This window comes from Solanum lycopersicum, chromosome 11 (assembly GCF_036512215.1).
Source record: "Solanum lycopersicum chromosome 11, SLM_r2.1".
Classification (NCBI taxonomy): domain Eukaryota; kingdom Viridiplantae; phylum Streptophyta; class Magnoliopsida; order Solanales; family Solanaceae; genus Solanum; species Solanum lycopersicum.
Window position 1 is genome coordinate 16,039,440 of NC_090810.1, and position 18,786 is coordinate 16,058,225.

The following is an 18,786-nucleotide window of genomic DNA, read 5'->3' on the forward strand; positions in this document are numbered from 1 at the left end:
TACATCTTGGTGCAACCAAGATGTATCCTGACCTAAAGCAACATTTTTGGTGGAGTAGGATGAAACGTGACATTGTTGATTTTGTTGCCCAATGCCCGAATTGTCAGCAGGTAAATATGAACACTAGAGGCCCGGAGGAACACTTCATAAAATTCCCATTCTTGAATAGAAATGGGAAAGAAATGCAATGGATTTTGTGGTTGGTCTTGCAAATACATTGGGTAAGTTTGATTCTATTTGGGTAATTGTTGACAGATTAACTAAGTCTGCTCACTTCATTCCGGTTAAGGTGACTTACAGTGCAGATAATTTAGCCAAACTCTATATCTCAGAAATTGTTCGATTGCATGGAGTTCCACTTTCCATCATATCAGATAGAGGTACACAATTTACTTCTATGTTCTGGAGAACGTTGCATGCCGAATTAGGTACTAGGTTGGATCTTAGTACTGCATTTCACCCTCAGAGTGATGGTCAGTCTTAGCGAACGATTCAGGTTTTGGAGGATATGCTTCGTGCATGTGTGATAGAATTTGGTGGTCATTGGGATAACTTCTTACCCTTAGCAGAGTTCTCATACAATAATAGCTATCACTCAAGTATTGATATGGCCCCATTTGAGGCACTGTATGGGAGGAGATGTAGGTCTCCCATTGGTTGGTTTGATGCATTTGAGGTGAGACCATGGGGGACCGATCTTTTGAGGGAATCATTAGATAATGTAAAATTCATTCAGGGGAAGCTTCAAGCAGCTCAGAACAAGCAGAAAGAATATGCAGATCGAAAGGTTAGGGACTTCGATTTTATAGAGGGTGAACAAGTCTTGCTGAAGGTTTCACCCATGAAAGGGGTGATGCGGTTTGGTTAGCGAGGTAAACTTAGTCCGAGGTGTATTGGTCCATTTGAAGTACTTAAGCGCATGGGGGAGGTGGCTTATGAATTGGCATTGCCTCCAGGACTCTCAGGAGTGCACCCGGTATTTCATGTGCCTATGCTAAAAAAAACCATAGGGATGGAAACTACTTTATTCGTTGGGATTCAGTTCTTCTTGATGAGAATTTGTCTTATGAGGAGGAGCCTGTTGCCATTTTAGATAGAGAAGTACGCAAGTTGAGATAAAGGGAGATCGAATCCATCAAGGTTCACTGGAAGAATCAGCCAGTTGAAGAGTCCACTTGGGAGAAGGAGGCTGACATGCAAGAAAGATATCCACATCTTTTTACAGATTCAGGTACTCTTTCTCGACCTTGTTTTCTTCTTGTGATCGTTCGAGGACGAACAAAGGGTAAATTGGTATCTATTGTAACAACCTATTTAGTCGTTTCGAGCTGTAGAATTATTTTTGATAAAAATTGACTGGGTCGACAGATCACGCGACGGACCGTGACGGACTCCGTTGCCCCACACTTGTGTAATTCTCCTGCTGCTCTCCTCATTACCCTCGACGACAGGTAGGACGAACCGTCATAAGCACAATGGTCCGTCGAGGGTCTCCGTTCCAAAAAAGTTCAACTCAGAAATCTAGGTACTGAGATTGACTCTCTGAACTTCACGACAGAACTGCAGCACTGACCGTCGTAGATACGACGGACCATCACAAACCTCTTTACTGAATATGACTCTCTAAACTTTGTGACGGACCTGCAGGACGGATCGTCGCAGGTAAGACGAGCCGTCACGAGCTGCGTAACCCCGACTGGGTCAAATTTCTGCTAAAAGTTTTAAAGGGGTGTTTTGGACTATTCATGACAAACTTTATGAAATTAGTGGGGTAAGTTTTATAATTTAGTTACATTGGGGTTAAAGAAGATAATAAGGAAATATATAGTGGGTTACTTTTATCATCTTTTATTATTGATTATATGATAATTAGGGTAAAAGAATAAGAGTCTGAAGAAGAAAAATAAAAAGAACAGGAAGAGGGGAGAACGAGCGAGAGAGAGAGAACAAAGAAGAAAGCAAAGGCGTTGGGAAGTAGCTTGCTTGATCACGATTCTTCGGTGGAGGTAGGTTATGGTTTATTTCTATGTTATAGATAAACTCTAAATAGCAATTGATATGTATTGGGTTGTATTGTAAAGTCTTCTATATGCTTAATTGTGTGGTTGTATGTTGTGATTATGTAATTGTGATGGATTAGGATGATGAGACTGTTGAATCTTAAACCTTAAATCTTCTCTATTAAGATGACGCCTTCGCCATAAAGAAGGCTTGATGAACTAAAATAATGAGATAAATGGATCGGGTGTCACGTTACGATATGTAGTAGTAGGGGATCGGAGTTTCACGTTCCGACACGTAGTATTAGGGGATCGGAGTGTCACGTTCTGACACGTAGTAGTAGGGGATCGGAGTGTCACGTTCCGACACATAGTATTAGTGGATCGAAGTGTCACGTTCCGACACGGTAGAAATAATGGATCGGAGTGTCATGTTCCGACACGATAATAATAAATAGAATGAATCTTGAATTAGGTTAATATACTCAAATTTAAAGAACCTATTTCCCAAATGAGTATGGTGTGTAGGCTTGATTCCTCATAGGTGTGCTTGGTGTTGTTGCCAATGGTTCTTGTACTTGTGGTTGTCACCTGTTGAGTATTGTAGTTGATTTTATATTATTATTTAGTATATATTGCTTTCTATTTTGAGTTGGCCGATTATACCTACTCAGTACGTGTTCCTTGTACTGATCCTTACTTGTATTTTTTTCTCTTTGTTATTTGTGGAGTGCAGCAAACGTGCCATCGACTTCGACTCGTCCGCAACTCTATCCAGTCTCCAGCATATCAGATTTCAAGGTGAGCTATTATTCCTAGCTCGGACTGGATTCTCTCCTTCACGTCTTGATGTCTTGAAGTTCGGACATGGACCATCTCTTTTACTTATTTTAGCTTCTTACATACTCTTAGATTTAGAAATTTTAGGATAGATGTTCTTGGTGTGATGATTTCCAGATTTTGGGGATGATAGTTGGTAAACTTTAGAAGCTTACTTATTTGTTATATTAATAAGATTTTGAGTCCTCCGCATTATATTTTGTTCGTTATGGTTGAATTATTGGTAAATATTGGGGTTTAGATTTTGTTGGTTCGCTCACATAGTCGGATAAGTGTGGGTGCCACTCGCGGCTCGTTTTGGGTCGTGACAGACAAAAGTTCTATATTAATACCAAGTACTACAATGTGCAAGTTAGATAATATAATAAAATATTGAGCTAAATAAACATGACAACAACTGGAATTAAAGTAAATAACAACGAGAACAAATGTTTTTAAACAATAGAAAGTAGATAAAAAATTAAACACAAATTTTAACGTTAATCTTAATAACCAATGGTAATCAGAAATAAAGAAAAAAATAGTGATCCTTATCTGGATAGCGAGCCTTGTCGGAAATGGAATTGTTGGTTCATATGGATTCGGAGTTGGAGAACACATGTTCACCGCTGGATGGTTTTGCTCATGATCTCGGAGCTCTTTGGTTCAGTTAACCGGAGTTGCAGTCTAAAGCCTTGAGCTTGCTGTTAATGGCTTCATTAGCTCCATTTTTGCTGGAGGGTTTTGATTTGTTAACCACAACTTTTGAAGCTCACCGAGGTCGCTTGGAACTGACAAGAGTACCTACAAAATAAATCAAAATCGTAAAGTGGAGAGTGGGAAAGGGACTAGCCGTTGGTTTCACGAGTTTCAAGCTCTATAGATCGTTAATTGCACCAGGAAAAGGTTATAAAGGGTTGGGGTTTTGAGGTCTTATTTGGAGGTGGAGGAATAGTTGAAAATGGAGTTTTAGTGGTTGTTTTTGGTGGAGAAAGGAGTGGGAAACGTGGAGGAGATGGAGGCTTAGGTGGTTGTTTGCTGGAGGAAAGGGTGGTCTAGATGGTGATGCGTTGTCTTGCTCCAGCAACGAGCTTTCCGAAAGAGATGGTGGTATGGAGCACTGTTGGTTGTCGGAAAAATGTTTTTGAGTGCTGTTCTAGTCGGATGGCAGTCGGAAAGAGCTAATTAGTTTTGTTTGAGTATGGTCTTTGTTTGCTGGAGAAAATGGGAGAAAACAATCACATCATATATATTATCTAACCTAAACCTAAATTGAAAAAAGGGCAAAGGATAAAAATCACATACTTTTAAAGCAAAATTACTATTTGTCCCTAAAATATTTATAATTACAAAAATCTTTCAAACTGATACAATAAATTAAGCATTGAAACATTAATTTGATATGCGAGATACATTGACTGTTAAGTAAGATACAGTACATTTTATACATGATGCACTAATATGATGCACATTTTATACATGATACACTAATGTGATGCACTGATACATACTCTGATACGCGAAGATGAGAGATTTTGGGGATTTATAAAACATATAGGGAATAATGATAATAAAAAAACATAAAGGTGGGATTTCAGTCAATTCCCCTGGAAAAAACAAGCAATGGGCCCAAATGTGTGGCCTTGGAATTGTAACGCAAAATTATTGATCAATCTCCGTATGAAAAATTCAATCATAACATTTAATTGATTTTTTAGATGGTGTAAAATATAAAAACAAATATAACGAATAATATATATATTTGCCTCTGAATCAAATGATGAAGCTGTGTCACATGCTGGGAAAGTTGTTGCGTTGGCTGATCCTTTGCCTCTTACTCAATTGGTGGAAGCTGGTCCAGAGAGCTACTCGAAAGTTTCCCAAACACTCTCTGGGCAGGGTGTCAAGTCTAACAAGGTTAATGGGGATGAATCGGGTAGTCCCATTGTCGAAAAGACTCCTGGCATCTTTTCCAAGCAATTTGAGGGTCCATCTGTTGAAGAGATGCATCCCATGGTTCGTGTTTGCTAGACTACTAGTGTATTTGGTAATATCATAGAGGAAAACATGAGGAATGAAGAAGTTATTCGAACTCCCGTTACAAGTGTTGAAAAAGATGTAAGAGGAGCAAAGGGTCGTAGTATGCCAGAGGTGAGTAAGTCTGTCGCTGTAGCTGCTGAGTCATCCCATGATCTGGTTGAAGCACGTGGAGATGTGGCAAGCTCCAGGATGCAAGAGGGTTCCCTCGTGGAGGTATGTTAGTAGTAACTTTATATCCTGTGTCAGCTTTATTGAATACAAGTAGGGGTCAGCGACACTTATGCGCATAAGGACAACCAATTATCATGACATCAACCCATAGCAATTGGTTTTTGTGATGATCCACATATTTCCCATTGTAGAATCTTTGGTTGTGCAGTATATGTTTCAATTGCTTCAGCAAATGCACAAATATGGGTCCCCAAAGAATGTTGGTGATATATGCTGGGTATGAATCTTGTTCTATTATAAAATATTTGGAACCTAGAACTTGAAATTTATTACAACAAGGTTTGCTAATTTTCATTTTGATGAATCAATATAACTAACATTAGGGAGAACAAAAGAAGTTGAGAATTGAGATAGATTGGAATTAACTTGCAATGTCTCATTTAGATGCTCAAAAAAATCAAAGTGAGCATGAAGTTCAAAAGATAATTCACTTACATAATATTGCAAACCAGCTCTCAGATGCATTTACTAACCTTTCCGGGTCACTAAATCATATATCACAACTACAAATGCTCAAGTCCTGATATGACAAAATGTTAAGGCAAATGAGTCTGGACCATACTTAAAACATGGTAGACCAATTGATTTACGGATAAAAATCCTCGAAAATAGAAAGGAACAAATAATCAAGATGATCATAATATTGAGAAAATTGCTTATGAAGAGCGCTGAGACAGAATAGATAATGACACCACAGAGGAGGTCCATGTACCTAAAAATTAACGAGAATGAGGAAGTACCTATAAAGTATGTCTTGACTAGAAAAAGTTGAAATCAAAATAATATTGTGATGGACAATATTTTTTCCTGCAATGTGATAGTTGAGATGAGGAGTTAGAACCAAGATCTGTCAATGAATATAGGCAGAGAAATGATTAGTCAAAATTGAAGGAAGCAATTCAAACAGAATTAGCTTCTCTTGAAAAACATGAATTTTTTGGTCCAATAATCGGAACACTTGAAGGTGTTAAGTAGTTGGGTACAAGTGAGTTTTGTGCGATACACTATGAAAATTGTAATTTCATAAGATATAAAGCACAACATGCGGCACAAGGATTTGCGTAAATGCTTGGCATTGATTTTGAGGAGACATATTGTCCTATGGTAGATGTAATAACTTTGAGACATCTAATAAATATGAGAGTTCATGAAACTTGAAATGTATCTAATGGACATTGTCACATTCTATTTATATGCTTACTAGACCATAATATTTTTATAAAAATTCCTGAAGCACTGAAAGTATCTGAAGCATATAAAAATTCCAAAGAAAGTTGTTCAATAAAGCTTTAAATTCCTTATATGGATTAAAACAATCAGGGAAAATGTGGTATAATCATCTTAGCGAATATTTTCTAAAGGAAGGGTATAAGAATGGACCTATTTGTACTTGTATTTTATACGAAGGTCAAAATTCTAATTTGTAATAATATTAATTTATGTTGATGACTTGAAAACCATTGGAACTCCTAAAGAGTTTTCAAAAGTTATTCAGTGTTTGAAGAAAGAATTTGAAATAGAATATCTTGGTAAGGCTAGATTTTATCTTGACCTTCAGATTGAACATTTGACAAATGAAATATTTATCCATCAAAAAACATATACTGAAAAGATTTTGCAGAGATTTTACATGGATATATCACGCACATTGAGTATCCCGATCCTTGTAAGATCTCTTGATATAAATAAATATTCATTACAACTTCAAGAAAAGGATGAAGATAATCTTGGTGGTGAAACACCATATCTCAATTCTATTGGGGCACTAGTGTACCTAGCCAACAATGTCTGATCATATATTTGCATAACAATAAATTTATTGGCGAGATTCAACTCATGTCAAAGAATAAGGCATTAGAAAGATGTCAAGCATATATTCAGATATCTTTAAGGAACAATTGATATGAGATTGTTTTATTATAATGCATTCAAGTCAGAATTGACCTATTATGTAGATGCATGATTTTTTTTCTAACTTACATAAAAGCCGATCTAAAATGGGAAATTTATTCACATATGAAGGTGTAACTATATCATAGCATTTGATGAAACAAACAATATTTCTTATTTATTTAAATCATGCAAAGATAGTAGTCATTCATGAAGCCAGTCGAGAGTGTGTATGGTTGAGATCAACGACTCGACACATTTTGCATTTATGCGGTCTTTCTGTGCAAACAAAGATTCCAACATATTGTATGAAGATAATGTTGATTGCATAACTTATTTAAAGGGAGTATATGTAAAAGGATATCGAACAAAGCATATTTTACCTAAGTTCTTTTTCACACATGATCTGGAACAAAATCATGAGATAAATGTTCGACAGACTCATTCGAGTGATAATCTTGAAGATTTATTCTCTAACACATTGCCAATGTAACCATTTGAGATGCTAAGATATAAGATTGGAGTAAGTCATCTGCAAGATATAAATTATTTTTTTGTCATGGGGAGTAAAAATATGTCCTGTTCTCTTTTTTTCTTAACCAAAGTTTTGTTCCATTATGTTTTCCTAGTAATTATTTTGTAATGAGGCACCACTCAAGGTGTATTGAAATATGTGTGTACTCTTTTTGCTTCACTAGGCTTTTTCCTAGTTAGGTTTTAACGAGACACATTAACTATAAACATCTAAGGGGCGTGTTACAAATCCATTTAATATGGATGTTTCTTTTCATCAACCTAACATAGTGCATGTATTAATTTAATGTAAAAACTGAATAGTACAAACACATTTTGGTTAATGTAGTAAACGGATTATTTCTACCTATTCTAAAAGGGTCTTCTTCACCCATAAAAAATATACAATTGAAGAGATTAATATATGGCTCTAAACTTAATACATTCCATCACACTTTGTCTCCCCCACTGTCTTGTTTAAGTATTCTTGCATTTTGCTCTCATTTGACAACAATTTTATTATATATTATGTGTTTAACTTCGTTTATTTGTAACATCTAGTAACTTGAAATAACTAAGAAATAAGCTAAGAAACCAAGAATAATCTTTTTTGGAAATAAATAGAGAAATCTAGAAATTTCCTAAATTTTAAAGAGTGAGCTATGGTCATTTTCAAATGACCATAACTCCTAGATCAGGAGGGGTTTAGGTGAGTTCTTTATGTGGTTGTAAGGTCCAAGGTTTTTCAAGAGACACTAAGCCTGCACATTTTCGATGTCGTACGAGGGACATATATCTTTCGAAAGTTGGGTTGTTGGACTGAGAGAAGTCCAATCCAAATTATAGTAAGGGTAAAGTAGTATTTTTACCCTAGTATTGCCTAATTTGTTTTAAGGGCTTATTAAGGGTAACAATAAGTCCCAATTATGTTCTTTAAAAGTTGAGAACACTTAGGGATTGGAAAGAAGAGAAAAGAGAAGAGGAAGATCAAGAATTCTAATGAACGGTAAGGTTTAGCTAGTGGAATTCGTCGGGGGTGATCCCTATCTAGGTATATGAGATCTTTCTGTGTGGGTTCGTTCATCCACACACCAATATGTTTAATTCACAAAGTTCTGTATTGATTGAATGTTGAATCTTGAGGTTCTTGATGAACAATTAATGAAATCTTATTTGTAGAGATGTAGAGTACCTTTAGTGGTTTTGATTAATGTTTCAGCGTTGTTTTGCGGGTCTAAACTAATGGTTATTAAGGATATTAGTGATCCTAAGTGTTTGGGGGAAGATATATGGAAGTTTGGGATGTTATTTGAAACTCAGAGAAGAAAAGTAAAAAAACTAGTCTTACAAGCCCTAGGGCGCCGCACCTACAATAACCCCTCATTACTGAATCTGTCCGTTAAGTTCTGGAGTTCCATGCTTCTCAGATAGTCAAGGTCACCTAGAGTTCCCATTTCTCTTCCATCTATTTGTACTGGTTCCTAAGTGATGAACCTATCATTCCGAGTTGATTTGAACACTCTAAAGTACATCTAAACATCATGAAATCAATCATAAACATGAATCATGATCCTTGAATCTATAATTCGATTCAAGGGAAGTTAAGATGAAAGTCAAAAAGGTAAAAAGTTAAGTCTAAAAGTGAAAAATCAAGTTAAGAGAACTCTTAAAGTTTCCAAGAGTCTTAAATAAACCTTTTTAACTCTGTTATAAGATTAAGTCACAAGTTAAGCAAGAATAAACAGTTCACTTCATTCTTGAGAGTTATAAGGGGACTAAGTAATCAGTAAGAGTTAAAAATGTCTTCATATTTAAACAAGTAAAGAGCCTACGAGCTAGTTTTAAAAAAGAAGTAATAGGTTTATGAAATGAATCAAGCAAGGTTACTATGACTTCGAAGAGAGCTACTATAGCTATGTTTTGAGCAGTAACCTCAAACTACACAATTAATATGTTTTAAAAACACAAGAGCCAGTATATATTTTTGGGAATAGTTTTGAGCACCAATGTGGTGATTCGAGTTCATACTAACTCAAGTCTCCATGTAAACCATGTAGCCACCATGGGTGAAGAGGGTCGTACTTTTTAAATTAACCATTTCCACAGTATAGTAGTGATCCATTAGGAAGTTCAGAACCTATACTATGGCAAGGTTAGGATGGCCGGGTATAGTCGGCCGAGTAACATCGTATCATCACTATAGCTCTTAAGTGATGTTTTTCGGTTAGAGAAGCTCCCACAGAAGTATTATATTTTCATATACAATAGGTATTTGTATTTTTACATACATCTCAGATGTTATTTGTATACTTGTATATAATAATAGTTCACAACATGTTTTAGTCCATTTTTCTTTATATTGCATTTACATTTAAACTGCATATATTGAATAAAAGTTAGTAAATCATGAGTTAAATCGAGCAAAGGTAAATGTTCTTTCTTACTCATTTTCAAGCTTAAGTGTCATTTAGTATTCCAACACGCATACTCATACATTCAATATATTAATGCTAGTTGGCCTGCATCATATTATAATGCAGACACAAGTAAAAAAGATCGACATTCAGCACCATTGATAAAGTTGAGCATCCCAAAGTCAATTGGTGAGCCTCCTTGCATTCATGCAGACATATTTTATTGCTTTGTAGTTAGTTCAATAAAATTTTATAGGGTTTGTCGTAACATTCATCTCAGTCATATAAGAGCCTTCATAGAGAGTTAGTAGTTTAGTAGTATTTACATTTTAATTATTATGTTAAAGACTTGTGTTTTGATTTGTGGCAAAGTTAAATGTTTAAGCTTTTAAAACATTCCAGATAGTATTACAATTCAGTTTCGTTAAGTTCTTTTATCCTTATAAGTGTGATTGTTGTCATTCGCTGAGCTAAGTAAGTCAGGATAAGGGTTTAATCGAGGAAAGGAATGGTCAATGAGTGCTAGTCCCGCCAAGAGTGTAAGCTCGGGGCTAGACAAACTTGGTATCAGAGTACAAGGTTCAAGAGTCCTAGGAAATCTATTGTAACACTTCGAAAGTCTAAAACCTAATCTAATTACTCACATGAGTGTCTAAGGGTTGTAACACTATTTCAAGGTCAAAAATAATGAATAAAAGTAATTTAGGAAGTTTTAGAGTCAAGATGTAAAGGAACATCCATGACGTCCGGAGAATAATGCAAAAGGTGCTAGCGTGCCTTAGCCTATTTGACAAGGTTTTAAGAGTCGTAAATTGATGAAATTTTGTAATAAGATGTCTAACACATATTAGAGTTTGTTCAGGGTTGAAACGTCGGGTATGACTCCCCAAGGACAAACCTAAGGGTCCTTGAGGAGAACCCTTTCATTTTGTCTAAAAGTTGTCTTGAGAAAGTAGCCGTCGACAAGGTGCAGGCGATGAGGTGTAAGTTTATTGATAGGAGCATCGATGCCTCTGCCGATGAAGACTTATCCATTTTGGCAAAATTTCCATTTTGGCAAGTCTCTTACCAAACAACGGTGTGCAGGATGGTTGATCCCAAGGCTTGTCAACTGGCGTACGGTCCATAGGTCGGGGTTTTGTAGGTCAAGCCTGCGATTTGTAGTGAGTTTATGTTATTTGTTTTGATTATTTAGTTGGTTAGTTGATTAATTAAGGGTAAAAGGAGTTCTAATTAAGTTATTTAAGAACGTATATCAATACCTAAGCCTAATTAAACTAACCCAACCCCCATAATGCCAAAGCACATTTTATCTTCCTTCTCTCTTCGTTGTGTCTCCCAAAAAGAAGAACTCCATTGAAGGGCTATGTCGATGTCATTAGGTAATAAAGGAGGGAGTTTTTATCCATCATTCTTCAACAATTAACAAAGTATGGGATCCTTTCACCTTTGAGATTCCTTTCCCCTAGAGGGTTTTCAAAAATTGATTTAAAAAAGATGAGTTTCATGTGGATTTTCTTCTATTACGTACTTGATCTTCTAAACTATATTGTTTATGGTTTATTTTTATTATTATACTTGGATTATCATGTATTATGTTACGATTATAATAGTGCTAGATGAATTAACCGATTATGTGAAATAGATCATGAAATTAACCCAAGTCTCTAACCTTGGGTTATGAACTACTGATGAATTGATATATAGTGATTCAATTAACTTCATTATTGTATTGATTAATATTCTGTGATGATATCACACCCATTTTTGGGTTGATATCGATGGTTGATAGTAAACCTTGGGTGATGACTTATGAAGGAGATTGGGGTAAGTCTTGTGATCTCAAACCTTTACTTCAATTATGATTACTTGTGTTTAGTGATGAAGATCTGTCAAAATACACCTTATGATAAGATTGATTAGGGTTGGTATGATGTTAAACTGAAATGTCTTGATTTATTGTGTGTGAGTTGTTGTCTAGGATGTAATTATATAAGGTTTATGATGAATTGCCTATGTGCCTTACTATGATATGGTGATGTAAATGTACTAACCTCACATATGTGAATTGCATTGAAGGACGTTCTCATATAATTCATTATGAGCTAAAGTCTGTCTTTATTAGGAGTAGTCTCCTATACCTAAACTAAGTTATGATAATTAATTAAAGACATTTCAAAAAGGACTCTAGCTTAGCACCGAGTGAAATAGAAGTAAGGAGTGTCCCTTCCCACAAAGGGATGGTAGGATCACTATTGTACTAATGAGATTGGAGACTGTAATGCATGTATCATAAAGGGGGTCCCAAACACATATCCTAGTTCTTGAACTATATTTCAACCATATGAATACTAGCTAGTGGATCCACAGAGACGCCATGTTCATGTTTTGGTACTAATTTGGCAAACAGTCCACCTTCTTTCGGTATTGGGTTCCATCACAGCGGATTCCACATTAGCTCATGTGGTCTATCTCATTTAAGGAAAGATATTCCAAAGGTAAAATGAAGTAATAAAGTAAACTATAACAAGGATGACTTAAGGGGTTTGATTTAGTCTGTCTAGGGGTATGTGACTCTTTCAATACATTGTACTAGTTAGATTTGAGGAAATTTTAGACAGATATTCTTATATGATTATATGCTTATAAATGTGAATGGAAAGAAAATATTGATCTTACATTTTAATTATATTATGTGATATTGGTTTCACTTATAAATATGTTGTTGGTCAACATTGCTAGATATGATGATGGCTATTCATGATGTTATAGTAGGTAAATTTAGGCGTTGCATATGTCTTTCTTTGGTTTGCTTGATTTAGTAAGGTTATGTGGCCTTACATAGTCATTGGACTAGTAGACTTAATTGGGGGTTTATGAGTAATGGTCTTGCTTAGGTTATGATGTCATAAACTCTTATGCATGATTTTTGATATTGTAATCTGATGATAGAGTTGTCTTTATTATGTTCACAATTATGTTGATATGCATTTTGACTTGACTAGACTTGATATTTTTTGTCTTGTGTTACACATGGTCTTGATATAAGGGATATGTTCTTATTGACTTGTATTGGTTCTTGAATGTGCATAACATCTTTTCAAAGCGACTTTGCATGCTTTTGAATAAATGTCCCTTTATGCATGATTTCTATGTTGTATGTGCATATGATTCCAATTTTAGTACAAGTGATGTGCTAACCTCATTTCTCCCTTTTTCACAACAATTTTTGGTTCCGACCATTGAAGAGATTATCGTCATTTGCAAGGAAGACTTAGTATATGTATGTATGTATGTATATATATATAGATATATGTATATATATATATATATATATATATATATAAGTATATGTATATATATATATATATATATATCTAGAGCTTTAGGGTGCTTCTTGCTTCTCTCAAATTGATCTCAGATCAGGCTATCATCAGTTGAAATTTAGGAAATGCGACATCTCAAAAGCAACTTTTAGAACAAGGTATGGACATTATGAGTTTTTAGTTATGTCCTTTGGTTTGACAAATGCACTAGCAACATTCATTGATCATAGGAACACAATAATCAAACCTTATTTAAATTTGTTTGTCATGTCTTCATTGATGACATACTGGTGTATTCAAGTAATGAAGAAGATCATGTTAGTCACATGGGGAATGTTCTGCATAATTTGAAAGAGAAAGAGATATATGCAAAATTCTCCAAGTGTGAGTTTTGGCTTAAGTCTTTTGAATTCTTGGGCCACATTGTTTCCGATGATGGGATTAGAGTTGATACCCAAAAGATAAAATTAGTTAAGTGTTGGCCCAAACCCACATCTCAAACAAATATAAGGAGTTTTTTGGGTTTGGCTTGCTATTATAAGAAGTTTGTAGAAGGGTTCTCATCTATATCGTCTCCTTTGACCAAGCTAACTCAAAAGGCAGTATAGTTTCAATGGTCTTAGGCTTGTTAGAAAAGCTTGTAGGAGTTGAAAAAAATATTGACGACCGCTCCGGTTCTGACCTTATGAGAGGGTACTCAAGGTTTTGTCGTGTATTATGATGCATCAAGAGTTGGGTTTCGCTATGTGTTGATGCGAAATGGCAAGGTTATTGACTATGTTTCCAGAAAGTTGAAGGTTAATGAGAAGAATTATCCAACTCCTGACTTGGAATTGGCTTCAGTAGTGTTTTCTTTAAAGATATGATGTCACTACTTGTATAGTGTTCGTGTTGACATATCCACGGATCACAAAAGCCACCAATATGTGTTCACTAAGAAGGATCTAACTCTCATTCAAAAGAGGTGGTTAGAATTACAAAAATATTATGACATGAGTATTCTTTATCACCTAGGTAAGGCTAACATGGTCGCTGATTCCCTAAGCAGTTTATCCTTAGGGATTACCGCCCATGTTGAACAATAAAAATAGAGTTAGTTAAAGATGTGCACACACTTGCACGTCTGGGATTCATACTTATGGATTCCACAGAAGGAGGAATAGTGATGACAATGGGGCTGAATTATCACTAGTGTCAAAGGTGAAAGAGATACAAGACCAAGAACACATTTTGCTTTACTTGAAGACAAATTTCATAAGCAAAGAGTTTTGCTTTGTAACAAGAGGGAGATGGTATATTGAAGTACCAAGGTAGATTTTGTGTACCTAGGGTTGATGGACTCCATGAGAGGATCCTAGAAGAGGCTCACAACTCTAGATATTCCATTAATCCGGGTTCCACCAAGATGTATCACGATTTGAGGGAGGTATATTGGTGGGAATGCATGAAAAAAGATGTTATTGAGTTTGTTGCCAAGTGCACGAATTTCCATAAAGTGAAAGTAGAGCACTAATGGCCTGGAGATTTGGCTCAGACAAAAGAACTTCCGGAATGGAAGTTGAAGATGATTAATGTGGACTTTCTCAGAGGGTTTCCAAGATATCGCAGACATGATGATTCTATTTGGTTTATTGTAGATAGAATGAAAAAGTTATCCCATTTCTTTCCAGTAAAGACTACCAATTCGTCCAAGGATTATGGTAAGTTGTACCTTCAAGAGGTGGTGAGACTTCATGGAGTTCCTTCAACACTCCAAAAGTCCATGACATTAACTAGAGCCTCACATGTTGGTTTAAGGTTGGTAACACTCTTTTAAGCCCTAAAAAATGTTTATAAACCATTTAGGAAGTTTTAAATTCAAGAGGTCAAGGAACGGCCATGACGTCTTGAGACTAGTGAAATAGGTGCTAGTGTGCCTTGATCTATTTTACGGGGTGTTAAGACTTGGAATATGATAAAACTTGGTGGAAAGGTATTAAAAAGTGTTAGAGTATGTTTAGGGTCGAAACGTCCGCGTACGACTCTTCAACGACTACCCTAAGGGTCGTTGGAGAGGACCGTTTAATTTGACCTCAAAAGGTTCTACTGCCAGTGGCTACCTACGAAGCCAATCGACAAGGTGTCATCTGAGTGACGGGGCGTCGGTTGACCCGTAGTCCCACACTTAGCCAACACCTAGTCTTGTCCAAAAGACCAGTATCTGAAAGAATTTATGACGTGCATGAAGGTGGGTGCAAGGGGTCCTTAACTGACATACAAGCGTAGGTGGGGTCTCCTAAGCCCGGTCTGTTACGGGCTGTCCAATTTTAATTGAGACATTTAACTAAGTTAGTTATATAGGGGTTTAATTAGGGGTTATGGAGTTTTAATTAAGTTAATTAAGTAACAATACAAATACCTAACCTTCATTAACCTAACCCAAAACCTACGATTCCCAAACTCAAATCTCTCTTCCTTCTGTCTACTCTCCTCCCCAACGAAGACTCCATAGAAGACCAAGGTCAAAGGGCATTAGGGCTGCAAGAACATAACTTTCTCTGCATTAATCTTCAAGGATTAACAAGGTATGGCAATTGTTTTTACCTTTAGGATTCCTTTGATCAAAGGGTTCTTTCAAATTAATTTCCAAAATGTTAAGAAATGATGGGTTTCATTCTTACTACAAAATAGATGTTTCAAATTGTATTATTCTTGATTTTTTTGTTATTATTGATGAATGATTTATTATTGGTGAATAAGGGTAGTTGATGTTAGACCTAGTTCTATGAAAGAGATCAAGAATTAACCTTATTTCCCTAACCCTAGGTGATGAATTGATGTGGAATTTGTTAGTGATAATATAATTGACTTAGTTCTTGTTTTAATTACTATTATGTGATGTTCTGAAGTCAATTAATGGATGAATATGTTTGGTTGATGGTAAGACCATGGAAGAAGGTTTGTGAAGGTGAATTGGTAGGACCTATGATCTTGAATCTTTACTCCAATTATGCTGACTTGTACATAACGATGATATATGCTAATTGTGATTAGATTATATAGGTGATGGTATGATGAATTTATTGAAATGTCTTAACTATATGGATTACGAGATTATGAATAAGGTATGATGATATAAGGTTGACTGTGAATCACTTATTTGCCTTATTACGATATGATGATGCAAATGTTAATCTCACAAATGAAGGGTTGCAATGAAAGGACATTTTCATGCAATTCCTAATGATGATGATATAGAAGGTAATTATTGTTATATGACCTATACTAAGTTATTATTATTAATAAAGGCTTAAAGATATTTCAAAAAGAGACTCTAGCTTAGCACCTAGTGAACTAGTAGTGAAGAGTGCCCCTTTCCATGTAGGGAAGGTAGGTTCACTATTGTACTCATGAGATAGAGACTATAATGTGATGCCATAAAGAGGGTCTCAAACATGTCTCATAGTTCTTGAAAGATGTTGCTTCCATATGTATACTAGCTAGTGGATTCACCTAGATTCTATGTTCTTGCTTTGGTACTATCGTGGCAAGAAGTCCACCTTTTTCAATGTAGGGTTTCAAGACATCGGATTCCACATTAGCTCATGTGGTATATATTTTTTAAGGCAAGTGTTCCCGAAAGTAAAATGAAGTAATAAAGTGAACTCTACCTAGAGTGACTCAAGGGGTTTGACTTAGTCTAGTTAGAGGCATGGGAATCTACCTATACATAGCACTAGCTAGCCTTGAGGGAAGTCCTAGGAGGATGTTCTTATGCTATAAAGTAAATAATATGCATATATTGACTTTACATGTTAATGATCCTATATATGTTGGTTCAATTTATAAACATGTTGTTGGTCTATTTTTAAATATGATGACGGCTACTCTTAATGATATGCTATATAAAGTTAGATATTTATTATGATACTGTTTTTGGTTTACATTTTTGAGTGGGGTTATGGGGTTTCACTTGGTCATTGTACATGTAAGCTTGGTAAGGGGTTTTGAGTAAGATTCTTGCATACGTTGTAATGTTATGAAATCTTGTACATGATTTATTGTTATAACATGATGTTGGAGTTACTTTGATTATGGGTTCGAAGATGATACTACACATGTTGAATTGATATATTTGATGATGTTTGTCTTGTGTTTAATATAGTCTTGTTATAATGAATATATAAATGTTGACTTATATGTGTTCTTGGTTGTGCATAATGTTTTTCCAAAAGGTACTTAGCGTGGTTTTTTAAGAAATGTCCCTTTTAGCATGATTCCAATATTTATGTGTATATGTTTCCATACTTAGTACAACTTGTGTAATAACCCATATTTATGTTTCCTCAATTATGTAGGTTCCGATCATGGAGTTCTTAGAACGCCGATTGAAGAAGACTTTGATTCTATTCCCCAAGTATTGGTAGGTGCTGATGTTCGGGGATGTTACCTTGTTCCATATACTAGCTTTAAATGTTGTATTATCATAAAGACATTTTTCATTCCTTTTTCATTTGTATATTTATGTAAGACTATATTTGATGTTGACTTTGTGTTGGATATATCCAAGATTTGTACTTATATAGAGGGTTGAATATGATAGTAAGTATAAGACTAATTCTTTTGTATTGATATATTGGCTAATCGAGGAGCCGATGTAAGCTTCCAATGTCAGGAGTCTATGTAAACTCTATATGTAGTATGTGAGAGGTCTATGTAAACCTATCTATATAGATGTATGTATGAAAATTTTAAATTTTTCCCCAGTTTTAGCCTATGATATTTAATGATGAATGCTAAGAGGCTAGTCTTAGTCCTCTCCAAGGATGACGACGTCGGTTACATCTAGGGAGTGCTTCCCGATCGTGACAAACTTTGTATCAAAGTATGAGGTTAAAGAAATCTTAGGATTCATATCTCATTGAACTACGTATACCTTAAGTCTTGTTCATGAGTGTGAAGCGTACCACACTTATGAATAAGAAGCTACGTGACGCTTAGCAATTCTCACTTACTGGTTATATTGAATGTCATGCCTTATGAGTGGTAACAGTATTTGTCCCTCTTTCTTATAATCCTTTTTCTTATGGATATAGGATATGACTATAAGACGTGCATTAGTAAGAAGAGTGGAAGAAAGTTTGGCTAATGCAGGAGCTCTTCCCCAATATAATAATGTCTCTCCACAGGACAACCAAGTTCTTCCATGAGTCCAAGCACCAATCATTTCTCCACTTATGACAAATGGAGAGATAAGGTCAGAATTTCTGACTCTTGCTCAAGTCATGACCACCCAAGCTCAATCGATACCCTCTGAAGCAAATCTTTGACAGTTCAATCCAATTTGGAGATTGGACCTCCTGTTCAACCAAATGCTAGTACTAAGGCTTTCAATTTAAGGGACTTCATGACGATGGACCTTCATATGTTCTATGGGTCGAAAAAAGTGAAGATCCCCAAGACTTCATTGATGAGGTCTACAAGATTCTCTATGCCATTGTATTGACTTCAAATAAAAAGGCCGAGCTAGCTTCCTACCAACACAAGGATGTAGCTCAAACATGGTACACACAA

The 18,786-nt window shown here is 35.6% G+C and overlaps 1 protein-coding gene across 2 annotated transcripts in view; it reads right to left on the reverse strand.

Annotated features, from left to right (window-relative positions):
* Positions 1–3,212: 3,212 nt before the first annotated feature.
* The window catches only part of LOC101266386 (uncharacterized), a 66,384-nt gene continuing 50,810 nt past the window's right edge, over positions 3,213–18,786 (reverse strand). For both annotated transcript variants that reach the window (XM_069291316.1, XM_069291315.1), the window contains exon 3: positions 3,213–3,623. In XM_069291316.1, coding sequence (XP_069147417.1) covers positions 3,507–3,623 — 117 coding nt within the window. In that variant the 3' untranslated portion in view covers positions 3,213–3,506. The remainder of the gene's footprint in view (positions 3,624–18,786) is intronic.